This window comes from Myotis yumanensis, unplaced genomic scaffold (assembly GCF_028538775.1).
Source record: "Myotis yumanensis isolate MYYU_CA2020_CCGP unplaced genomic scaffold, mMyoYum1.0.hap1 SCAF_9, whole genome shotgun sequence".
In the NCBI taxonomy this organism is placed as follows: domain Eukaryota; kingdom Metazoa; phylum Chordata; class Mammalia; order Chiroptera; family Vespertilionidae; genus Myotis; species Myotis yumanensis.
Genome location: NW_027223760.1, coordinates 25,939,142 through 25,966,002, shown reverse-complemented (window position 1 = coordinate 25,966,002; position 26,861 = coordinate 25,939,142). Strand labels below are relative to the sequence as shown.

Here is a 26,861-nt window from a genome sequence, read left to right as displayed (position 1 = left end):
CCATCTCCCATCAGAGCAGGAGATCACAGAACCCCTCATTGTTACCCTGTTCCCTGATACCATCTCTATGTGCTGTAAATGTTGTTAACTATCCTGTATGCACTAATGAAAAGAAGTATTTATTTCTTCAGTTGACTCATTATCCAGTCCCAGACATTTCCTCTCTTTGCTTTCTCCCACCTCCCTAATCTACCACTAATGAATTTCATGTACCCTCCTTACGCCTCCTCCTTTGATTATAATGTGTAAAATAAACTGCAAAATTGTCATTCTCCTGAGCATTTCCTCACTCTGTTGAGATTTTGCTTCCCAGAGACTGTCGTCAGTTTGGCTCAAATAAAGTCATAAAAATTCCTACAGGTTTGGATGTTTCTTATGTTTACAGTAGTTAGAAGAATGAACTTTCTGGGAAGTTGCCCCATTAGAAGCCTTTGGGGCAGTGAGGACTACAACTCCCAGAATGCCACACTCCCCTTGCACTCTCCAGATTAAGGGCGAGCTGTCCCGGCACCTCTGGCGCCAGATCGAGACTACAATTCCCACTATACCCAGGGGCTCCGGAAACCCTGTCAAACACCACCTGTTGCCATAGCATCCGGGTCCGGAACAACCAATCCGGGTGTCCCTTCAGAGTAGAGGCGGGCCGTTTGTATCTCCCACCAACCGGAGGCATTTCGTTGTGGAGCGTGACCGGAGGAGGTGGGAGCTGAGGACCCGCGCCTTCTCCTTGCTACTTGGGGTCGTGGCCTTGCTCCCGCCGTGCGAGGCAAGCGTCCGGGTACGTCCACGCGCGTGTGTGCGCGTGGAGCCTGAAGTGCTCGGGGGTCCGCGCTAGGGGCTCTGCAGGGACAGAAGCAGCCATGGGCGGGGCCTCCAGCACACGCCGGGTCACCTTCGAGGCGGACGAGAATGAGAACATCACCGTGGTGAAGGGCATCCGGGTGAGTGACAGTGGGCGGGCGGAGGGCCAGTACTCGGACCCCAAACCTCCGACCTTCCCGGGACCCGCTCAGCCTGGTTCCCCTCTTCCTGGCCCCCAGTGTTGTCCGGTCCGAAGCCGAGTTTTCTGCAAAGAAGCTTGAAGTTTCAAGACTTGGGACGTTCATTCAGAGCTGTGATCCGGTTGTGTGCCAAGTGCTGAGCAGAGCACTGCTGGGTGGGGAGTGCCAGGTTGATTTAGATCCTCCAGAGGCTTACAGTATAGTGTTGCCTGTATTGCTCACTCGTTGTGGGGCTTAATTTGAAACCCCTGCCTCACTGTACCCATCTGTGAAATGGGGCTTGTCTTATTTCTCCTGGGTTCAGGACCCGGACCTTGCTTGTGCACTGCCCACATTACCTCTCTTGGGGCCAGGTGGCATTTTAAGGAACCCTTTATTTGTTCTGTCATATAGTACTCTTTATCTCATGCCACCCATTTCCCCAGCACATACACACCCACACACCCCTCCATCAGAGACTTTTTTGGCCTCGGGTGACTTTTGGCTTCTCCCTCCTTCCATTTCACTCGGCATCTCGTCTTTCCCAGGCACCTCCTCTGTGGCCCGTCAGGCCTTGGTTCTGGACGAGGCCCAGTTGCTTCAGGACAGGTGCCTGCCAGCCTGATAGGGCTTGAGATAGCGTTGCAGTTTTTCAGACCACTGGAAGGAACGCCGTCAGCTCCCACCCAGACATTGTAGGGAGTTTTTAAATGCCATGCCCCAGCCATGTGCTTGATACATAAGCTGGGAACTTGATTTTTCTCCAGGGTGGCAGTATCCCAGCGCTAACTTCTCCCCTGCACCTGAACTTGGAGCCTCACATTTGTGGAAGTCTGCCTGAGTCTAGTGAAAGGAAGCACTTTGACTTCTGAGAGTTTTATAATCGTTTTTACTTTTCTTCCTCTGTTACTGCACACCCAGCATAAGTGAATTATGTGTGTTAATTACTTTTTAGCATTTGTGATTAGGAAATAAAACTTATTGAGTACTTTAAAGTGTTTAAAAACTTTTTACTCTGAAACTGTTACCTTGAGAAGAATTTTATTAAAGTCTTCTTTACAGAAACTCAGACTGTTGAACTCCATTTTTGGTCTGTGACCAGCATTTCTTTATAGCATATTAATTAATGGCATAACCCCATTTTAAAATAAGATGTCAGAGGCTGTATTCTTTGAGCTTTTGTGGTTTAATTGGTACCATTTGGAGTAAAATAACAATTACTGTAAACTCTGAGTTTTATACAGAGATTTGTCTAATCTTGCCTTTAGGCATTGAGTGTTCTAAGCCAAAGGGTAGAAAAGAAATAAAAGCAAGGAAAAGCAAAGTAAGTTCTGGATGAGAAGACACTGGGTAGAAAAATGTATAAATCCATGTTCACATACTCTAGTACAGACATGGTAATGGCAACAAACAAAATCAAAAGAGAATTTGGCTACAGCACAGAGAGTCTTGTCAAATGTTAGGTAAAGTTAAATAAGTGTGATAGTAGGGATAGGCATTAGATCAAAATGGGAAGATGGACTAGAGAAGCCTTTTATTTTTAAACCTTTTTTTTTTTAACACAAAAGGAGCTATTTCCTTTGGGCACTCAACTTAATGGAGGTGTCTTATTTATTTTTTCTTTCTTGCAGAGTACGTGTTATCTATTCTGGTTCAAGCACACACCATGCTCATTTGACCTCTGTGCTTGCTTTTCTGCAGTATACACCCTTCACCTGGAATGGCCTTTCAGTGTTCTCCCTGTTGCTTCAAATCCTTTTTTCTAGGATGATTTGCAATCTCTCTGACCTTCAGTTTTCTCATCTGCAAAATGATGGGGCTTGAGGACAGCACTACGCTCTCTAATCTCTTCCAGGTTTGAAATCCTGTGAGTTTAGTGGCGCCATAAGTTTCTTGTGGCCGTACTCAGCCCGTCGCAGTGTCCTCTAAAAATGGCACGCTGTTGAATTGTTGAGTACTAAGGGGCCACTGCGATTTTTTTCGAGGTCTTGATCAAAAGAACACCAACTTGGAATTAAATAGACCTCAGTTTAAATCTCAGATTAGGCGTTTACCAACCTACAGCCTTGGACAAGTCTCATATTTGTTCTTATTTCATTATCCTGAACCAGCACTACGCGATTGTGGTAAGAAGATGAGGTAAGGTATTGAGAGCACCTGGCACGTCGTGGATTTTTAATAAAAGGCAGCTGTTGTATAGGGTTCCTTCCACACCTAATGTTCTAAGGTTCTTCGGCAGTGCTGTGTGGTTTTGTGGAGAGAGCATGGGCTTCAGAACCAGGCAGACCCTGGTTTGGTACTAGCTCTGCCTCTCACTTCGCTGTGTGGCTCTGGACAGGCCACTTTTGATGTGTTTCCCTGTTCAGTCCACCTGGGTAATGCAGCCTAATTGTGATACTTAGGTATCCAGTGCTGCTTGTGAGAATTTGACATAATGTATGTAAGCATCTAGCACAGTGTCTAGTACTTTGAGAGCGTTTGGTACTTATATGAGTAGTAGCTGTAGCGAGAGCTGATCAGAGGTTGGATAGGTAAACTGATATGAACTTAAAATAATAGGTAAAAGTAAGACTATATTGTGCTCCCATAGGTACACATGAAGAGGTGTGGACTGGGAAAGAGTCCGAGTTCTGCAACGGATTGCCTGTGTGATGGTTGTCTCGGTGTTTGTAGATATTTTCAGCTAATTGTATTATACTTAGCTTGAAACAGTCATCTCCTCTCCCCGAGGTATGGGGAAGGATAAGCAACAATGCCAGTTTTATGTGTGCCACTGTCTTCAGGTGATGGAAACGTGGTGCTGATGAGGCCCAAACGTCACTGTTGAATTGAAGATAGGTTAGTTCAACGTGGCTGAAGAAAACTTTCCAAATTTGCCCGATTGTCAAACATTTATGGCAACACTCATAAGAAATGAGAGTGTACCAACAGTTCAGCAGACTCAGTCACTGCAGGAAAACCAGTTCTGTGTTCCACTAATAAGGATACTGATTTCATCTTCATTTATCGTAATACACAAAGAGTAACATCTAGTAAGCAACAGGAGGCCTTGGGGAATAGGCTGTGTTTAGTTATTTTAAAATATGTTTTTATTGATTTTTTTTTTTTGAGAGGAAGGTAGTGGGGAGGGAGAGACAGAAACATCAATGTGAGAGAAAACCATCTATCTGTTGCCTCCTGTATGCACCTCGACTGACTGGGGATCGAACCTGCGGTCTGGGCATGTGCCCTGACCAGGAATCAAACTGGAGACCTTTTGGTGCACAGGATGATGCTCAACCAACTGAACCACACTGGCCAGGGCTAGGCTGCATTTATTAATAGATCATGTTTCCTAGATTTTTCTTGCTTTAATAGCTAGAAATTAAAGGACCTACTTATAATTTTAAGTTTAAAGTTTCTTCTCACCTATCAGGTGTTATTTTCATGGTATTTCTAATGTCTTGTTTTTTCTTTCTTCATTCTTAGTAATTGATAGCTTTCCCCACACTTCCATAAAATAACCTGTGTTCTCACACCTGATTCTAACTTTGAATCTGAAATAACTTATAGGTTGGATGAAAGGCCACCCTCCTGCCTTGCCCTCCTCTGCAAGTCTAAAATAAATTTCTTGTGATAAGAAAGACCAAGCATTGTTATTATGTTGCATGTGTTTAATAGGATTTTTCTGAGCACCTGCTGGGCCTGCTTGGCAAGGGTACCTCTACTCAGTCTTTCACAAGTTTATCTGAAACATCAGAGCTGTGAGTGAACCCTTCCAGAGCAAATGTCAACTTCAATGAGTATCACTTTCAAACTAATATTTATCATGCTTTCCAGGCATAAGCTTAACTCTGCACCTGGCCTTGAAGTTGCAAGCTGAGATTCACAGGAGCTGGTACTCTGCTTACTTACATGGGACACAACTAGTGCTTTAGGAAGCTCTGACAGTGCAGAGCCTCTAAATCAGTGGTTCTCAACCTCTGGCCCTTTAAATACAGTTCCTCATGTTGTGACCCAACCATAAAATTATTTTCGTTGCTACTTCATAACTGTAATGTTGCTACTGTTATGGATCGTAACGTAAATATCTGATATGCAGGGTGGTCTTAGGTGACCCCTGTGAAAGGGTCGTTCGACCGCCAAAGGGGTCGTGACCCACAGGTTGAGAACCGCTGCTCTAAATGAAGAGGTTATTTCATGTGGATGTTCTTGAGGCTCCTGGAGAAAGTACATTAATAGAAGCTGCAAATCCAGTCAGTCACTGGAATGTTAAGGAGTGTTGTCCCGGTAACCAGTTAACTGGTAGATGATTGGTTCCTTTCCATGAGTCTTTTGGGCATTGTACCATGTTCAGCTTTCTGGATTTTATACAGACTGTAGAAGTTCACATTTCCCACTAATAACAAATACAAAGAAATACAACTTACAAACTGTACACCTAAGCTAAAAATTACAACCTACAAACATAAGCTGAAAATTACATTATATAAATGGCATTTTCCCTCCTCCCATGCCCATAGGTAAGTATTTGGGAGTAATTTCTCACAAAAAATAATGGCAATTTTTGGAGCCTATGTCTTAAAATGGTAATTGTAAAGAAAACCGGTCCTCTCACAGAAAATGACCTATGCTGCATGGAAGGAAGACCAAGTGAGAAAACGGGTTTGAGTCCTTTAATTGATTTGATAAGACATCTGGAAGAAGATGAGAAAAACTATTGCACAGGTGAAGGTTTGAATGGTTCTGCCTCATGTGGTTCTAACTCTCCGTCTTAGAGAATGGCAACTTAAAAGGACTCTCTTTCTCCTTCTACTCTGTTCCTTGGAAGTAGAAATACTTTATCTGTCTCACCCAGTCTCCTGTTCCTGAGAAATACTGGATTCTGGGTTGGTGGGAGGTGTATTTGTGTGAATTTTTGATAAGAACAGCCAAGGTGGGTGGGAAGAGACACATTTTCCTCTTCTCTGGAGCACATGGTGTGGTGATCAGTACGTACCCCAAATTGGCCAGCCCCATTTACTTAGATTTGTTTCCAGGAGCAATAGAGAACGGGGTGGATAACCAAAGTCAGGGGACTGAATTCTGCTGTGCGGGCAGGCCTGCTTCTCTTCTCCCTGCATTAGAACAGAGGTTCTTAACTTCTGTTCATTCATAGACTGCTGTACATCTGCCCAGAACAATGCAATAAGCAGACCGTTTTGCATACAATTGAAGAATTAATCCTTAGACTCCTGAATCCATGGACCTCAGAGCATAATTCTAGCATTAATGTGTATGAGTATATGTGGGTTATTTCACCATTCTTTGCTACAAATAGTTTCTGTAAGTCGAACTTGGTATTTGCCTTGATGAGGATTCCAGAGATGCCTGGAAACCAGGTACAGTAGCTGTAGACCTTTATGGAAAGTTCTCTGTAAGCAAAGGTGTTTCCTAAAGAAGTTGCGTCTCATACAGAAGCTGCTTATCCGGCTCTTGCAGAAGCTTATGTTGTACTTTTGACCTCCATTTTGGGTCAGTTTCAATCACAAAGAAGAGCTGTTCTGTAGCTACATGTTGTGTATAACCCTGGCCAGCATCTCTAAATCTTGGCAGCTGCTTCACAGTGAGTATCACAGTCCACAGAGGGGAGCAGGTGAGTGTGCAGGTCTGGAAGGTCAGCTCAGCAGGTATTTACATGAGATCCAAAGGATAACATGGTTCTTGCTTGTATCCATGAAGCTGTGAGTGGACTGGGGAGAGGGTAAGTCAATGGGAGGCTGCCATTGCTGCTCCCAGGGAAAAACCTGAGAATGCACTTAGGAATGATTTTAAGAACAGTAACAACAAAAAAGAGGTTGACTCTCAATAAGGCAACCCTACAGCATGTTTATCAACTCAAAAAATGAAGTGTGCTCCTTTGAAGGACATGCTTATAAATTTACTTAAAAAACATAACCAAAGACCATAGTTGGAAATGTTCTGAATTTGACATTTAAGTAAACAGTTTATTTTTGACAAAAATGAAAACAAGAAATAATTAGTGATTAGGCTGAAAGAGACATTGCACTTTTACTACACAGAGAGCATAGATAAGGAACAATTAGCACCTTCTATGCTATCCCAGAACTCAATGCAATGGCTAGCGGCCTGTTCTTCTGTTTGCTGTAGAGCAGGAGCTCAGAACACAACTCAGGCTGAGCCGATGAGAGGAAACCAAGATGAAGGCTCAGTTGAAATCCCAGCGACTGGAGCTGTATTGGTAATTACCAAATATTTGTGGAGGATGTTAGAGTTTTCGACGCACCTGTCATCCTTCCTATAACTCCAGACGTCGGCATTATTTCCAGTTTTCATAAGAGGACAGTGAGGCCCATGGAGGTGCCTTCCTAGGCTGGTTGTAGCTAGGAGGTGGCCAGTGTTTTTTTCCTTTGTTCTGGGCAAGCTTTTTATTTTACTCTTAAAGAAATGATACTTTTGAGGCTGATTTGGGGGTTGGAGGATTTTTTGTAGCATTCATTTTGAAAGTAGCAATAGACAATAGCAAGGCTTGGATTTTGGTGAGACGAAGATGAAGTGGTATTTAGAACTATGGTGGCTTGTCTCCAATACAGGTGAGGGTGTATAGCTAGGGCTTGATTTTTAGCAAGCACATGCACCTCTGATTAGCTTAACTATATATACTAGTATATATATCTATAGTGTAGTTGTAGTTCTTTGACTTTGACCTGAGATATATAAATTCAAATATAAAATTATATTTGTCATATTAGCTTTATATATATTAGCTTTAAACACAAACTATATTAGATATGTAGTTTATAGTACATATTGTATATTGTATATAGTATATATTGTATATAACAGTATAGTAATATATACTATAAATACATATATACTATAAACATACATTGTATAACATACTGTATTAGTATAATATATATTATGTAGTACATGATATAGCAATTAAACTAGCTTTATGACTCTAAAACTTAAGGTTTATTTTATCTCCTTGAGAGGAAGTGGTGATATTTTTATCATGTGGGATTGAAGGAGTGCATTGTTTAATAGTGGAGAAAGCACTGGAGTAGAGGTTGGGGGTTACTGCTTGTGGTCCTGATGTTACTCATAACTGGATGTTACTCAGGATCGATCTCTCTCTCTCTCTCTCTCTCTCTCTCTCGACTTGAGAGGATTGGAGTTAGTCTTAAAGGGTTTTTCCCAAGATGTATTTCAGCTTGGCAGGAGAGTTTTAGCAGCAGGCTCAGTGGCTTTCAGTTGCTGGAAAAGATGCACCTAGCCCTGGCATCTTCAAATAGAAAGTCCCCTGGCACTCTCCTTTCTATTTCTCTCCCAGGGCAGGAGTCATGGGGTTTTCCTTTAGAGCTGTGGTCTTTTCCTTTATTGTCTCACCATCATTCTGCTTTAGATCCTGAGATGTAAATAACTGTTTAGGTAGAAACTATTTTGTTCACTGATGTATCCCAAGGGCCTCAATTAGTGCTTGGTCTAGTGAACATAACATATAGGAACTCAGAATTTTGTGGAAAGGCCTGTTGGAGATTTGTGCAGGGTGGGACACAGGGAAGGTAGCTTTGGTTAGGCAGTGTTGGGATGGAATGGGAAACTGGTGAGAGAAGGTGTTGGGATTTTTGAACTGGATTTTTGGAAAGGTGATTCCCTCCCAAGGTGCCAGGGAGGGGCAAAGGCAGGTAGGTGTGTGTAAAGGCAAAGAGAAGACAATAAACAAGAAGCCAGTATGGGCGGAGAACAGGGTTTGAAGTATTACGGGAAAAGCTATAGAAGTTGAGGTTGGAGAGTTAGGCCATAAAACTAGATGATGAGGAAGTCTTCAACACCATGCAAGGAATTTGGAATTTCCTGTCGACAGAAGGTAACTTGCAGGATTTGAAGCAGGGAGTAATGTAATCAGGTTTGTATTTTAGGAGGATTATCGATGGTCCATGAATTAGAGCAAGGGACACGGGATTGGAGAGGAGATGATGGATTCATTAAATATTTAGGGGCTTAGGAAGTCATGGCTAAGAATGAGGGAGAGAGAAGAGTCGAAGACTATCCTACGTTTTGATTTAGGAAATTCTGTGGAGGTGGTCTCATTAATGAGATTAGGAATGCAAGAGGAGATTTTTGGTGAGCACCAATTCAATTTGCGACATGTTCAGTTGGACTGCTTGTAGTCTGAAGGGGAGGTGTCCAAAAAGCAATTCAATGTATAGGTTTGTCTTCTGGGATACAGGTCTTGGCTGGAGATAATAGATTTAGAATTTATTCATTATCAATAACAGTTAAAAGTAAAGAGTGAATGAGAGTACCAGCAAGAGCACTAGAGTGAGAAGAAAATAAAGGTAAACAACAGGGTGTGGGCCCCTCTAGTATTTAAGGGTAGGCAGGGAGAGGATGCCCGCAAAAGAGATAAGATGTGGCCAGAGTCCTAGGACAGCCAGGCAGTGGGATGCCAGAAAAGCCAAGGGAGGGGTTCCCAGAAGAGGGATTCAAAGGTGTTAGATGCCAAAGGGAACCCACATAAATTAAGTGCTTTATAAATAGAAATAGAAAAGTTTTTTTTATAGAAATATAAACATAAAGGTTATTTGTGTGGCCAGTGGTGACTTTTACCAGAACACTTTCACTGCTGTATTGGGTTAGGGAAGGGAAATTGGAAGCAGGTCTTTGAGGGTTCAGGAGGGGACCACCCATTTACTTGACCCAGAAACCTGGGTGTCATGCTTGGTGACTTCTGCTTCACTCCCACACCTAGTCAGACACTGAATCTGGCATGAAACCGAGTTTCTGAGTGTGACCTTGAGATTCACAGTGAATGGTACAGGTAGTCAAGCCCCATGATTTCTGGGTTTGAATCCTGGTTTCACTCCTAGTGAACTGTAAAATCCAGGGCGAGTTATTTAAGCTGGCTGTGCCTGGCACACAGTAAGCACCCAGTGAATATTAGCTGTGCTGAATCCTAAATATCTTTTGGATGTGTTCTTCCTGGATTGCCATAATAGTTTTTTTTTTTCTTTCAAAACAACTTTATCATGGTACTAGAGGCCCAGTGCACGAATTTGTGCACGAGGGGCTGGGGGGCCGGGGGGAGTTCCTCGCCTGGCCAGTGATCGGGGCCAATTGGGGCCATCTCGCCCAGTCCCGATTGGGGCTGGGGGAGGGACCGTGGGAGGTTGGCCTGCTGCTGGAGGTGGTCAGTGCGCATCATAGCTACTGGCCGGTCATCTGGTTGTCCAGTCATCCAGTCGTAATGGTCACTTAGGCTTTTATATATATAGATAATTTACCTATTATTAAATTTATCTGTTTTCTGTATACAACACATTCTAATAAATTTACAAAGTTGTGCAACTGTCACCATAATTTAGTTTTAGAACACTTTCTTCACCCCAGTAAACTCTCTCATGCCCATTTACAGTTAATCCCCACTCCCACCCCAGTCTTAGGCAACCATTTATCTACTTTCTGTCTAAATCCAGTTGCCTTTTCTGGGTAGTTCATAGAAATGGAATTAGACGATCTGAGGCCTTTTGTGTCTGGCTTCCTTCCCTTTAATTCTCTTCTAGTTTTTTCTATGTTGTAGCATATATCAGAACTTTATTTCTTTTTATTGCTGAATTGTATTCCATGGTATGGAAATATAATGTTTTGTTTATCCATTCACCAGTAGATGGACATTTGTTTGTTTTCACTCTTGCTATTATGAATAATGATGCTGTGAGCATTCCTGTGCTCGTCTTTGTGTGGACATATGCTTAATGGCTTCTTAATTGGTCCTCCTGCTTCTGTTCTTGTCCCTGTTCAATCTGTTCTATACACTGTAGCTAGAGTGATCTTTTGAAAATGTCAGTCTGATTGTGTCATTACCCTGCTTAAATCCTTCAGTAGTGCCCAGTCTGCCCCGGGATCAAGTTCAAACTCCTTAACTTGAAGGGCTTACTAAGAGTATTCAAACCTAATCCTCTTTCCATCTTCTCTCACTAAGCCCCCTCTCCAGCTTCCTGCTTCAGCCATTGTTTTATTCATTCATATTGTTCCATTCATTTATTTAACCATTTATTCAGTTAACCAGGTTTATTGAAGCTCTGGGGATAACATAGTAGACAGGATAGCCACATCCTTGCTTTCATGGAGCTTTCTTTCTAGTGTGAAAGGCAGGCTGTAAACGAGAAAGCATCAGGTAGTGGTAAGTGCTATAAAGAAAATGAAAAAGGATGATATGATAGAACTGAGGGATGATGACTCAAATCTTCTAACCTGAGTGTTCCTCAGAGCCTGCACCCTATTGCCAACCGCCTATTTGTTATTCCTTCCTTTTGGAGTACTCTTATCCTACTCCTCTTCCTAAGTCCTATTCAGCTTCCCAGCCCCATGCCCAGCCACACTCCCAAAGCCTACCTAGATGCCCCACCCATTATGCTTTCTGAGTACTTCATCACAGACCATCTGTCTTGAGTAGCACGCTTCATATTATATTTAAACTAGAGACCTGGTGCACGAGATTTGTGCACTGGGAGGTGGGGGGTGGGGTCCCTCAGCCCGGCCTGCACCCTCTTGCAGTCCAGGAGCCCACGGGGGATGTCAGACTGACTGAGGGAGCAGGCCTAGGCTGGCAGTTGTACATCCTTAGGGCTGCACGGAGGTGGGAGAGGCTCCCACCACTGCCGCTGAGCTAGCCACCTGTGAGCCCGGCTTCTGACTGAGTGGTGTTCCCCCTGTGGGAGTGCACTGATCTCCAGGGGGCAGCTCCTGCGTTGACCACTGGTCTGCCCCCTGGTGGTCAGTGTGCATCATAGTGACCGGTTGTTCCGCCATTTGGTCGATTTGCATATTAGCCTTTTATTATATAGGATGTCTAATGATTTCCTGTTTCTTCTTTACTTTAAGCAACTTGGTAATTGCAAAGTACCTAAAGTCTAGCTTAGTTCCTGGCACATAGTTGGTGCATAATAAGATCTGTTGAAGACTGATTGTGGTTAGTCTTGAACAGGAGGGAGGACCAGACCATTTCCTTTGGGACTGGAGGGAAGGAAGGAGCTAAGGCACATTGCATGCATACATTAATTTGTAGGATTGGGGGAAGCAAGTCAAAGGAGTTCTGATGGCTTGCATTTTCTCAGAGGTTACCATTTAGTGCACAGTATAAAATGAGGAGAAGTTATTTATAATGAGCAATTAGCAGTGCATTAGAAGAAATAAAAAGTAGTGCTGTGGGGTGCATCTTGAAATTTTAAAACTGTTCTTACTTGCTTTTAGTTTTATAGCTATTAGATTTAGCCTAATTTCTTTAGGCCATTCATTATGTATTGATATGGATGATTAAATTACTTGGATGCTGTTGTACTGCTCTCTTTCTTGCTCTTTTATAATTGATTTTATTTTGATGTTGCTTTTTCAGCTTTCGGAAAATGTGATTGATCGTATGAAGGAAACATCTCCATCAGGCTCGAAGTCTCACCGATATTCTGGTGCTTATGGTGCCTCAGGTATTTCAGAACTTTAATATTAGAATTTTTTTGGTAGACAAATCAGAAGTCGTAAAAATTCATTCGATAATCAAGATCTTTGGCCCATCTCTCTTTCGTTATTTGGATGTTCTGCTTTTTCTAGGGAATATTAGACATCAGGATCAGGGTTTCTTTTAAAGTGTTTTGAACTAAAAGTAGAAGAGTCTGCTTTCAAATAGTGTTTTGGAAATTGTTTTTTCTCGTTCAGCTCCTGAACCCTCTGTTAGTCTTTGGAAGGTTATTTCGTTATCTTTTTTTGTGTAAAGTGGATTACTTACAGAGATATTAGAGATTGAATAGTAAATATTTATTTAAAAAATCAATTTAGAAAGTATTGATTTACTGTTTCCAAATTGTGAACTATCTCCCATGAGTTTATTTTCTAATACATTTATTTTCTAAGTTTATAAACAGTCTACTTCTTTATAGTCAGTCTTAATTATTGATGAAAATATGGTGTTAAATGAAATACATAGGGAATTTTAAGCCTCATTTTATCTGTGGATCATGCAGGATAAGTGAGTATTTCTCTTTCCTTTCCTCTCCCCTACCTGATCCATCTGCTCATCCAGATAATATTTATTGAGCACCTGCTGTGTGTGGCACTGTTCTTGTTGCCCAATCCAATGAATGGACATGTGGTTTATTGGTGAAGTGGCAATGAGAAAATAGTCAGGATGGTTAATTGTGGACTAAATGAGAATTTTCTGTGTTTATTAGGGGTTGTGTGGTAAATCTGGCTACAGACTGAAATACATTGAGAAAAGTGAGATGCTGTCCAAATGCCATTCACTTTTCATAATCATTAAGTCGTAACCATGAATTCAGCTTCTGATGTGTTTACAGCAGAAGGTACCAAGATAGAGAAGAAATAGTTCCTGCCCCTTTGAAACTTCTCGTTTAGTGGGAGCATTAGGAAGGCTTCACAGTTCATTAATGTTGGATAGAACGTGACCACTCCCTCCTGGCAGGAAACCCCTTCTTTGGCTTCTGGGCTCCACTCTGGTTTTCCTCTCCCCTCACTTGCATCCTTAGTCTAGCCTCCTTTGCTGATTTCCACTAAGTAATCTCACCTTCTGAATAATTATGTAGATGCTCTGACTCCCCAAATTCCACATAGCTTTGACCTCTCCATGCAACTCAACTGAGAGATCTACCCACTTGAAGTCTCCACTTGGAGATCTTCCACTTAATCTAGCCAAAGCTCCCCCCACCCCCCATTTTTATTCCCTTTCCACAGTTCTCTCTGTCTTTCCCAGTGAATGGTACAGGTAGTCAAGCCCCAAACTGGGGTTCATCCTGTTTCCTCTGTTACTTCTGACATAGCTAGTCTTGTCAATAGCATCTCCAGATATAGTGTGAATAGTGCTTTCACACCTGTCTCCACTGTCGCAGCTCCAGTCCAGGTAACCAGCTTCTCTTTACCTGTCTTCTGCAGAGGCCTCTTCACTGGCCTCCTGCTTCCACTCTCGTGTCCTTAAGCTTTGCCTTGCACACAGGGGCCTTGGCAGTCTTTAAAAAAAAATTAGTTCATGTCTCATCCCAGTGGTGGAACGCAGTGGTACATAGAATATAATTTTAACTACTTTCTTTGGCTTCTGAGACACACCATGACTTGTCTTTTTCTGTTTTTCCAACATCACCTTGATATATGGATATTGTTAAAATTGGGATTTGATCTGAAATATAATTTGTTCTAGGTAGATTTTTTTTTTTTTTACCTAATGTGTTAAGGAGATAGGATGATGATAATGAAATGCTGATAAATATTACTTAAATAGTGTTTATTACATGCCAGCTACTCTGCTAAGTCTGATATATCATATCTCATTGAGTCCTTATAATCCTTTGAGGAAGGTGCTGTTATTAACCCATTTTACATAGAAGGAAACTGAGACTTGAAGTGATTGAAGTAATGTCTTGCTCACAGACATACAGCTGGTAAGCAGTGGAGGTGGTAGTTGAGTTCAGCCTGTTAGACTCCAGAGCAAATGCTGTTAAATGTTAACCACTCTGTTTTATTGTAATTTGAATGACACCTTGCTCCCTTTGTAGAAGGGATGTGACAGAAACTATGTAGTTGGAGGGGAAGAGCTGCCTTGTAGTGATGTTCTGCTTGAGTTCAGGAAAAAACCTTCTATCTACAAGTGATTGTTGATGCTCATAGCTTTTTTGTTGTTGTTGTTGTATTGGTTTGTCATTCAATAGTGACTTGAAGGAGAGAAAGTGTTTTCCTTCTTGGTTGGCTTCTTAATCTGACCCTTGAGAGAGTGGATATGGGTGGGGAGGCTTTCTGTAAATGCTCATGGTGTGGCCTGCAGAGCATGGCCCTGGCATTGTGACCATCTGGCTGTACTGAGGAATCCACCCCTTCCCTTTGCTGGGTTTGACATGACTGATGAACTCTTTGGTTCATGACCAGCCTGGGCACTGAACACTCTTTGAGCCCCACCTTGTATTCTGTTAGTCAGGCTAGAACTGCGCTGTAAATGCTAGCCACTGGTCACCTGTGGCCTTAAGATTTAAATTAAAGTTAGTTAAAACGAAATAAAATAATTTCAGCTGCTCACTTGCACTGATCACATTTCAGTGCTCAGTAAACCCGTGTGGCTAGTGGCTACCATATTGGGCAAGTGCAGGTACAGGGCATTTTCATTGTCACAGGTAGCTCTATTGCACAGCCCTAGTCTAGCCTGCATCAATGTTCGGCAGTGTGACCTTCCTCGGATGGTTTTAATGATGTGACTGAGGTTATGGAGCTAGATGGCTTTGTGTGTTTGTGAATCTTGTTTTCTGCCTTTTCCACATCCCAGCTCCCCCAGGGTTGTGGGTGAGAGGAAACACCAAGGAAGATTTCCCTCAGGTGTACTATCTTCACCTCAGTCTTTAGCACAGCTTCCTAACTGCACGTCACAAGTGTGCTGGAGGTATCGATTCCTTAGACTCAGAGTCGCTGGGGAACACCTGTGTACCCTCATGTGTCAGATAAATTCCGTCTGCACCACGTGAAAAAGACTCAACAAAACTAATAGTGCAGGTTCTTTGACTACATTTCTCTCACCCTCTCCAACCCAGCCCTAGAAAAGAATGAAGATGTGCCGTGCTATTTTGATCTTGCCTTCAGGATAAGAATGCAATTAGACTACAATTGTGCAAATTAATAAAGAAAGATTTCTTCTTCCTCAGAATAAAAAAAATGTGTATAAAAGTAGAAAGTCTCAAAGTTTGTTCTCCTCAGTATTTGTCTCATTTGGGGGTCTTGTTAGTACTCAATAATAGATTTCATAAGATGTATAATTTATATGTGTTACAGAATAATATTTTAAGTCTACAAAAATACATTGATAAAAATGTCACTAACCTTTTCTACATTTTTCAGTGTCAAGTGAATTATATAGTAAATGTGAATTGAAATTCTAATATTTATCAAAATGCTTTCTTCCTCACAAAACTGTAATTCATATCAGCCCTCGGCTATTCATATGTGTGAATGTAGGGCAGTGGATTTGATGGAGGGAGATTCCTAGAATTTATTATATAGGAACCAACTTTTGTCATATATATAGTTTTAAGAATATAATTTATTCTGTAAGAAAGTGAGTTACTCTAAAGAGTTTACTGAAACTATTTTTTGCCAAACCTTGAACCAGATCAATGACTCGTTGCAATAAGTATTTGCATGTTCAGGCAAAATAATATACTGTGTGACACATGGCAGATTGTAATGCCACTTTAATAAATGAATGTGCTCTAAAGAAATTAACTGTGTCCTTGCTGCCTCAGATTCTTTGCTGTGTAATGTGTTATCTCAACTATAATGGTTTGCTTTTATAATAGGGAATTTTTTTTTTCTTTTGGCTGTCATAGGGTATGCCATCACACATAGTTATAATCTTACCTTTTCATTAACATCTTGCCATCTTTTGATTTTACTTATTTATTTTTAATTTTTATTGAATTTATTGAGGTGACATTGGTTAATAAAATTATATAGGTTTTAGATGTACAATTCTATAATACATCATCGGTATATTATATTGTGTGTTCACCACCCCGAGTCAAGTGTCCTCCCTCTTCTACTTTCCCCCACCCCCTTTCCCTCTGGTAATCACCATACTGTTGTCTGTGTCTGTGAGTTTTTGTCTTTCTTTTTTTTCTTGGTCCCTTCTCCTTTTTCACCGAGCCCCACAACCCTCCTCCCTTGTGACAGCTATCAATCTGAATCTATGAGTCTGACAGCTGTCTGTCTGTTCTCCGTATTTATGAGTCTGTTTCTATTTTGTTTGTTAGTTTATTTTTTCATTAGATTCCACACATAAGTGAAATCATATGGTATTTGTATTTTTTGACCGACTTAATTTCACTTAGTGTAATACTCTGCAGGTCCATCCATGCTGTCACAAAAGGTAAGATATCCTTCTTTTTTTTTTTTTTTATGCCAAGTGATATTCCATTGTGTAGATGCACCACAGCTTTATTATCCACTCATCTTCTGATGGACACTTGGGCTGCATCCAAATCTTGGCTATTTTAAATATCACTGCAATGAACATAGCGATGCATGTATTATTACAAGTCAGTGTTTCCAGGTTTCGAGGATGTATTTCCAGAAGTGGGCTCGCTGGGTCATAGCAGCTCTTTAAGGTTCATTTAGACATAACACTGTAGGGAGAGGTCACCGTAAACAAGCTGTGCTTGTTCCTTTGACTTGAGTTACAAGAACTGAAGGAAGTGGTGATATCAAGGTTTCTAACTTAATAATCTGAAAATTTGTTGATACCAGTGTCTCAACTCTCCACTTATTTTTGTGTGCTGTAATAGATAATTTGCTTGACAATTCCTAAAAGGAAGAAATATATACAATATCGATTTAAAGGTGTGATTTAAATAAAATTCTCTAGTTAGTAGTTGGTTCTTAAAAAGAAATCCATAAACAGTCTACCTTTAATGGATGGTTGAACTCCTGCTGTTTGCTTCATCAGTCAACAAGTATTAGCATGCCGTGGTTTTGACTTCAAGAGCTATTCGTTTGGTGAAAGCATGTATTTAACATTACTGTGTAGTAAATTAAGACTAGTGTAGTACCCTTCACCTGCTTAGTTAATGTTTTTGAGTAGATTAATGAATATGTAAGTGACATAAAATATATAAGAGACCTAGCAAGTGCTTTAGGGATTCAGAGGAAGAAGGTCAAGAGCAGGGGCAGGCAGGCCATCAGGGAAAGTGGACTTGAGCCAGACCTTGAGGATAAGAGGGATGGGGGTGTTGTGTTCCTGGCAGAGGCGGTACACAGACCAGGTTAATTCAGATAAAGAGTGCATGGAGGTATCTCATGGGTGGGCAAGTTGGGCAAGTTAAGGAGCTTACTTTTATACTGTGGGGCCCAGTGGCTACTGAGCAAGTTTGTTTAATTTTAGGATGCAAGTTTAAAAAGTTGCATTTGTTGCTACTTTTTAAATATGCTCAGATATTAATAACTTTTTTTTTCATACTCACCCGAGGATATGTTTATTGATTTTAGAGAGAGAGGGGCCGGGGAGAGAAACACCGATGTGAGAGAAAAACACCATTCGGTTGCCTCCCAACCTCGGTATGTGTCCTGACCAGGAAATTGAATCCACGACGCTCCAACCAACTCCACCAGGGCTTAGTGACATTTTTATAGCCCAAAATGCAGTGCTGATTTTCTCATTGATATTTTTATATTTAACAAACAAATCTAATGGTAAGAATATGTTTTCACCACAGTACTACGTAAAACCATTTTCATGAATAAGATAAGCAACCCCGTAAGCATTTTTATTTGGCCATAATTGGCTCTATAGCAAAAAAATGGTTGCCCTTAACTGTTTGAGGCAGTGTAGGGTACAACCTACGATTCCTGAGCAGGGAGGTGAAATGATACCAGTGGGCTTTGGAAGGATCGTGTACAGGAGGAGTTGGGAAGCGCAGGCAGGGAAGACAGAGGCCACATGATCGAGGGAGAAGTGGCAGAGGCACAGAAGTGTCGAGTGGATTTGGTGACAGAGGCCACATGGCTTGTTAGTGGCAGTCCCTGACTCACACTTCAGTCCTTTCTCTCCTGGGCCAGGGCACTTTCCTCTGTGCTATTTGACTCATCACTCTTTTTGTGGTATTTAATTTTGAGAAACCAGCACACACTTAAACTCACCTTATTTTAAAATTAAGAAGAGAGCATAGGAAACTTTAAAAAATGGAACAACGGATCATTGACAATGAGGTAAATATTCCTCGGACTTTTGGCTGGGGAAAGGGGGGTCACGCAGAGAAGGAAAGGCTGCGGCAGTGGAGGGGAGGAAAGGAATTATGGAGAGAGCAGCTTCGTAGGTTCTGAAATGCTAGTGTCACACTATCAGTAGTTCTGTGACTTAGAGCTTGGATTTCTTGGTTGACTGATTGACCACTGGCCTCAGATGCTTATTATACCTTCAGAGGCCCCTGTGCTGTGACTACTGTAGCATAATTTACTTTCCATTAGTGCTTCCAAGTCGAATGAAATCAAGTGGGTCAGAGATTCCCTGCTTGTTCCAGAGTTACTAGAAGAAGCAGCTGTTTTGCTAGGTGCGCTGCACACTTAGATCAGAAATCTAGTAATGCCATGGGTCACAGGATTCAGGAGCTGGAAGGAAGTCCCTCAGTGACCACAGGGAAAAGAGAAGCTCTATTAAAGAAACTCCATTTTTTGCTGTAGTAGATTCACTAAAGTGAATTGTGGGATAGCGGATTGTTTTCTTATAGAACAAGTGTTGTTATTGGGCATAACAATCAAGAATGTCATGGATGTCACCAATAATATATCATAAGCTACAAAGAGATAACAACTGTAAGGTAAAAATTGTATAATCATGCTTTAAGGCTTATAAAATAAAATAAAATCAGGCATTGGTTATATAAGCAGCTCTAATAGATCATATAGCATAGGACGGACAATAGATAAAAATAGTATTTTTGATGTAAATGTAATATGCCATTAGTAATAATGCTTGGTTAACAATATTTGTTGCCTTTCTTGGCATTTGATAGACTTTGAGGGCATCGTCTGGGGCCTAGAGATCTTAAATTGCCCAAAGGAGTTTCAAATGTGCATTTTTCTGCCGCAAGCAGAGCTATTCAGAATCAATCCATTGACCCTTCTAGCTGTCAACCAAAGAGTAGGTTATTGTTGTTGATGATGATGTTTTCCTTGTAAAAAAATCATTTAAAAAAGTAGGTCTGACCCAGCATTTCATTTCTTCCCTTTACCCTGTCTCTTCTGTTTATTCAGAATTATTGGTACAGCGCTCTGTACTGGTCCAAACCTGTGCTACCAGGGAACAATGAGTGCTTTTAAGTTCCTTTTAAACCTGTTCTGCCCCCAGGGCTGCATGACACTTTGTTGACAGCTGCCACTGCAGTTGAGTGTTCACCGAAAAGCTTTGGGAATCCATAGGGATCATTGTGGTGAGGTTCTTCAGATTGTTCCACAGAATTGCTCTGACACACTTACGACAAGAGTTCTGGTTCTGCATGCCCTCAGTCCCCTGACTGCATGGTTAATTGAAATGTGGGTTTTAATTAGCTTGCATCAAATGATTGGGGTTTAAAATTATATTACAGGGTAGTAATGATAAGTATCTCCTCATTTAAAGGTGTAAGGTGATTAGAATGTCTCACAGATTGTATGGTGGGGTGGTAGATGGCTGCTGAAAGCCCCTGTGTATTGACTCTGTTGGTGGGACTTACTTCATGCCCCCTTGCTCTCTTCTGATTGAGTTTTTTGCTGGCCCACCGTCATTGTTGCTATAGTTATGAGAGGGACATCCACAGGTCTTGCTCTGTATTTGATGAGTAGCAGCAAGGGTCTGTATTTCCAAACATGGATGTGATAGCAAAACATTGATCGGCTGCCTCCTGCACACCCCCTACCGGGGATCGAGCCTACAACCTGGGTATGTGCCCTGACTGGGAATTGAACCTGCAACCTTTTGGTGCATGGGACAACGCTCAACCAACTGAGCCACACCGGCCAGGGCAAGATTTGATTTAAATAAAAATATTAAACCAGTATTTAAGATAGACAGTTCGCCAAAAACATTTTTATTGTTTTATTAATGCAACCAACTGGGCTGTGGATTCTGAAGGTTGTCCTTATAATTATTTAACTGAATTATTTCAACAAATATTCTAACCAGATACCTGCAAAAACCCTCAGTTCGCTCTCCTTCATGAAGCATGTTGGCAGGAGGAGCTGGCTTTCACTCGGGTGTACATGCACGCTTGCAGGCATGATGGGGCTCATCAGCTCTGTTTTTTCTGGTAGGAAAAATGAGGCTGGCTGAGCAGCTTTTGTTTAATTTTGTGGGACAACATAGATACCCATTGGGCACAATGTTTTTCTTTAATTTTTCTAAATAACATGTTGACTTCTGGGAATCTCACAAGATTGAGCTCATAAACTGCACTGGTGACATCTTTCTTTATAACATTTTTCTAAAAAGTTGCTTTAATATTCTTTCTCAGAAACTTTTTAGAGTATCTATTTTAAGATTATGGGAAGTTATAATCCTCTTTCATGATTATTTTTTGACCATTGACATATTTTGTTAGTTTGTGTAGCAAAAGACTAAGAAAAACGTGAATTGCATTATATAAAAATAATGTGTTTTTTTTTTATCAAACCTGGTAAACATATGAATGATAAATTGATCCTTCTAATTTTTTTTCCTGTCCTAGTAAACATTCTGCTTCTCCTGACATAGGCATTGTTTCATAACCCATGTTCATAATTTTGCAAAAATGATTAAGTAAAACTTTTTAAAGCAGTGATTTTTAAAAAGTTGCTCATTATTGCTTATAGGGCTTTGAACTAAAACTTTTTAAGGCTATGTTATATATATTTTGATTGGGAATTATTGTCTTATCTCTGTCCACTTAAAATTCTTAGAGTTGAGTTGTCACAGAGGCCTCCCTAGTACTCCAGCCTGCAGCCTCATTCTGATGATTTCAGGAGGCCCTGGTGGGTCCCAGTCTAGCCAGACCCAGGATGAGGCTGCACAGCCGGATGAAATCACCACTTCCTCTTCGCCAGCAGTGATGTGTTGTGATTGCCTGCTTTCAGAAACAGGTTTCAGAGAAAATGAACCCCAGTTTCTTCAGATAGGAAATGGGAAGTCTGCAGTCGAATTACCTCTAAATAAAAGTGTGTGTGTGTTGTGTGTGTGTGTGTGTGTGTGTGTGTATGTATGTGTGTGTTGTGTGTGTGTGTGTGTGTGTTCGTACTGTATGTTTAGTGTTCAAAGAGCTTTTGTCACTTAATAGTTGTGTGATTCTGTGTAAGTTATCTCAGTTTCCTCCAGGATAAAATGGAATGAATAATTTCACATGGTTGCCATGGACACTAAATGAAACATAGCAGGTGATCAATAAATGTCTCCCTTTTTTCTTCTTTTACATACCGTCTAGATCTGTAACTTTACTGCCACCTTTCACACACTTCAGGTTGATTCTGCCAACCTTTCTGTCTACCCTCTTTGCCTTTCACTTTGTTTTCTGTGCCTTTTCCCCAACAATCATTTATTTAGACCTGGCTATGTGCCAGACACTATGCTAAGTGCTGGGGTTTCATGGATGAACAGAGCAGAGAAATGCACTGTGAGCTGGAATGGAGATACACATGTAGCATAAAGAACTGATTAGGGACTAACTCTGCCTGGGGAGGTCAGGGTAGACTTCATGAGAGAGGTGGTGGTATTTGAGCTGAATATTGAAGGACGAACAGGAGTTTCCCAATCAGACATGATGGGCTCGATGGTGGGGCGTGATGGGGAGGAGGGAGGACATTTCTTGGGAGCAAAAATACTGGGTGCAGTGGTTAGAATAACAAAGGGCTTAGTGATTTTTGGATCTTATCAGAACTTCATTATATTGACCTTGATTTCCTCTAAACTCACATGGTATTTAGTCTGTATTTTTCGCTTGGCAGCCACTACTTTCTGCATTAAAACAGTACTTACTTATGGTTATGTTATTAGCATCTTACTTTGCAGTTAGCTCCTTGAGGGTGGAATTAGACCCATTGTGACCCATATGGCATATGTCTTACCTGTAAAAGGTGCTCAAGAAACACTTGAGAGTGCAGTGAATGCGTGGGAGGACCTGTGAGCACCCAGCTTCTTCACAGTACTTTTGACTTCAGAGTATTGTGTTCAATGAAAGCAGCCAGTCACAAAAGACCACATATTGTATGATCCCGTTTTTATGAAATATCCGGTATAAGCAAGTCATTAGAGCAGAAAGCAGATTAGTGGTTGCCTAGGGCTGGGGGTGGTGGGAGTGTGGGTGGCAAAGACAGGGAGTGACTGCTGATGTACAATTCTGTACGCGTACTAAAACCATTGAACTGTACACTAGACAGATGAATTTCATGGCATATATATTTTATCTCAATAAAGGTGTTAAAATACTTTTGAAATCTTGTCAGATTTTAAAAGAATATCTTCAAATGCATGCTGTTTTTTTTCTTCTATTTCCACAATATACATTTAGGGCTTTGCGTTATCTGTTTCTTATGCTGCTTTAAGATTTGGGCTTGGAGCTCAGTAGGATGTAGGTGAAGTAGAGCTTTGGGTCTTCGGTGCCCCATAGAGATGCAGGGGCGTGTGGAAGGGAACCTCTGATGAGCTTATGCGGAGCCATCTCCGTCTCTGTCAAGGGAGCTTTGCGCTCAGTTATGTATTTTAATATCAGTAGAGTGGCCCTTTGGATATATTGGAAAAATATATTTTTATTTTTCAAGTTTTTGAAGAAGTTGTCTTTAGGGGAGTAATGCTTTGCTTTGTCTTAATGAAGAGAAATATAGCATTTGCAGAAATAGAGGAATGGTGCTATTTTTCTGTCATCCTCAGAATAAGAGAGGCTAGTTTGTTTTTGAGCCTGTTAAGCTTATATTCCTCATTTAACAGGTACTTTATTTTTTAATTAAAAATATTTAAAATTTATCTTTATTATTGAAAGTATTACAGATGTTCCCCCCCGGCATTGATCCCCTCCCCCTCCCCTAGCGTGCCCCCCTCCCCTGGCCCCCCGCCTACCACACAATTGTCTGTGTCCATGGATTATAAAGGGTGTCCCAAAATTCACGCAAGAAGTACTTTTGATAGAAAACACAGGTTTATAATGAAAAATTGTAAATTTTTTATTGATTCATAAAGTATACAGTATAGGGTTATGTATGGAATAGCACTTAGGGTAAATGGCCTCCATGGCTTTGCTGGCACATACGCAAAGCCATGGTCTTCATTGGTCTTCATTGTCCCTGCTCCTGGGCCATAATTGGTACTTGGTAATGCTTATCAAATTGAAGGGATTGAAATCAAAGGGCAACAGATATTAGAATCTGATTCAATAAACCAAGTAAAATTAGGCTTTTATTTTTTGTTGTTGTTAATGCTCATGCAAAATTCAAATCTTGCGTGAATTTTGGGACACCCTTTACATAATATGCATATAAGTTCGTTGGTTAATCTCTTCTCCCCCAATCCTCTTATCTTTGAGATTTGTCAGTCTGTTCCATGCTTTCATGTCTCCGGGTCTATTTTATTTGTCAATGTATTTTGTATAGGTACTTTATTTTTAAAGTGTATTTTGTATGAAAACTTTTTCAAAGCCATATGTATTAATATAACCTGCACTCTTAGATAAATTGTTTAATGTGGTTTTCTCTTTTCTTGCAAGTGTAGAACTAGTAGTTTCTGTGTTGATGTAACAGCAGGGAGTGCCTATTTTGGTGTGCTCATTCGTGGAAAATTTAGCCCTCTTGAAAAATGAACGAAGATCACAGCTAAAAGTATTCATCATGCAGTCTATCCACAAGACATCTTGAATGAAATCATCATTAAAGAACTTAAGTAAAACAGTTATTTCCTGATACTATATTACCAAATGTACTCATTTAGGACATTATTATGTATGTACTAGTATTTTCTCTTTTTCATGTGATTGCCAACTATCTTAAAAAATGGGATGCTTCAGACTAATGTTTTGGGGAGGCTGATATGATCTACTTGACCCTGATTTAACTTTAATAGTGGCAGTGGGTGTTCTTCATCATGGACCTGATTGTTTTTAGGGTTTCTTCAGAGACCGTAATATAGCAAAAGCATTGCATTGATTTGTCTTCACTTATCCTGCTTTAGCCGGGTTTAAATCAGTAGGTCTTTCCCAGTATGAATGGGAGGGCTTAGTAGGCCAGAGAGAGCCAGAGGCCTCAGGGTTTGGTGGGAGAGTTTCCCATTTGTCCAAATACGCCCCTCGACTCTCCTGTGCATGACCCAGTTTATTTTGTTCTTTAGATTCCACATATGAGTGAGGTCGTGTGACATTTGTCTTTCTCTGACTGGCTCATTTCGCTTAGCATAATACTCTCCAGGTCCCCAAAAATTGGATTGCTGATTGGAAATGAGAAGATTTGACTTCTTCTTAGTAACTAGCCATTTTACCTCAGATAAGTTTTCTTTTTTCTCTGGGCCTTAGTGTTCTTATCTGTCAAATGGTGCAATGGCCTCTTATCTCTAAGATTCCTTAGATAGATTGTGAGGTTTTTTAGAGAAGAACCATTTTCATTCACCTTTGAATATCAACACCTTACCTGGGCAAAATATTTTTTCAACTAATTAGTTTGTAGCTGTGTCTGTTTATCTCTGGAGTCATAGTTATATCGTTATAGGTAATTAATAATAATTTTGAACATTTATAAATGGAAATTGTCTTTTGAAGTTTGTGCCCAAGCAGTCCGATAAATGCCTTTATCTAAAAATTCATTCACATGTACACATGTATGTGTGTGTATGCCTAGATTTAATGTATACAATTTTAAAGTGAGACAAAAATACATATAAATGATCAAGGTGCAAGAATATGCATTTTTAAAAGATCTCTTGCTTTAAAATAATTTATTTATGTTTCATTATTTGGATATGATACTCAGAATAATTGGCCAACAGCAACAAAAATGTTGTTGGCAGCTTCCAAGTTTTAAAAAAAACACTCTAGAGAATTAGGGAAAAATAGTAATTAACAGGGTACTGTCAAGGTTGGTAGGTCTAAATTTAACATACCAGCTGTGTTTTGGTTTGTGGTGGGTGTGTGTGTGTCATGCTGTCCCCCCCTGTGGTTTGCCTGCCTTGTTATGAGCCAGGAGCATGTATTGTGGAAACAGAAGTGGCTGCTTGCGTGTGGCAGTGCCCTGCTGGCCGCAAGACCCTGTCAGTGTCTGGAGAAGTTTAAAGCTGCAGGTGGAGAATGCTACGCTTTCCGCGTGGCTGTGGTCTGTGGTGAAGGAACTCTTCAAGTACATACCTTCTCCTCTGTGCTGGAAACACTGTGGTTCATTGAATCTTAAGATGCAGTTCATTATAAGGTACACCATTGTTTTATGCTCCACTAAGAAATGACCTTGACAATTAAGCTCTGATAAAATGCTCTTATCTATGAGAATGTTCATTTTATATTTAGTGGAGGAGCATAGATTAAAAAAGGAAAATTGAAGTGAAATGAATTGGTTATGATATTCTTGAAACGTATTCACGTTCAGAGTCCCAGTCTTTGAATCACTTTCTGACTCGGAGTTGTCCATGTCAGCGTATTTCTACACACTCTCACCCTCTGCACCATTGCGCGTGCGGGTGATGCAGCCGTTCTTCAGAGTGCTTCACTCTTGACTGGAGTTTTCTCTCAAGCTGCAGACACTCATTCTGCATGTTTCTATGTGATTGCTGTCCTGATCTTCTATAGACAATGCCATGCAGTATGTTATGATGGCCACGTGGCCCATAGCAACAGTAACAGGTCATCATCTCAGAGCTGTTACAATGTGAATAAATGTGTGTCTTAGAGTCAGTGGAATATGGCAGCTGTGGAAGGAACTTGGACCAAACGGTCCCTGTCCAGAGGTTATTAGTGGAGTGTGGAATATGGGGTGTTTTTCTTTCTTGTAAATGGCTAGCACCATGGTAAAGGGTATTGTTTCACATTCAGACACTTATTCTCTAATTGCTTTAATGTACAATTCCCAATTCCCTATCATGGAGAATCTCAATTAATGGAAAGTTTAACCTGAAAAGATAGGCCTGTTTTCTCTGTCCTGTTGAAACATCTTTCAAACATCAAACTTGCTTTGCCCTTTAAACATTCATAGTTTATGTAAATCACAATGGATACAAAGATGAGTGAGGCTTGTTGTTCTCAAGGTAATGATGGTTAAATGAGAAATGGGAATGTACAAAACTAATGAGCATAGCACAGCCTTGTGAGATGAAGCATTTACTATATTTCATATACTCAAATTTGTGTAAGTAAGCCTCTCCACTTTTTAAAATATGGAAGTCCACTCTAA

At 40.8% G+C, this 26,861-nt stretch overlaps 1 protein-coding gene across 2 annotated transcripts in view; it reads left to right on the top strand.

The window, feature by feature from the left end:
* Positions 1–707: 707 nt before the first annotated feature.
* CHCHD3 (coiled-coil-helix-coiled-coil-helix domain containing 3) overlaps positions 708–26,861 on the top strand; it is a 269,949-nt gene continuing 243,795 nt past the window's right edge. Inside the window, exons 1-2 of one of the 2 annotated variants that reach the window (XM_070423916.1) lie at positions 708–941; positions 12,361–12,448. In XM_070423916.1, coding sequence (XP_070280017.1) covers positions 861–941; positions 12,361–12,448 — 169 coding nt within the window. In that variant the 5' untranslated portion in view covers positions 708–860. The remainder of the gene's footprint in view (positions 942–12,360; positions 12,449–26,861) is intronic. The other variant, XM_070423918.1, reaches the window with a different exon arrangement.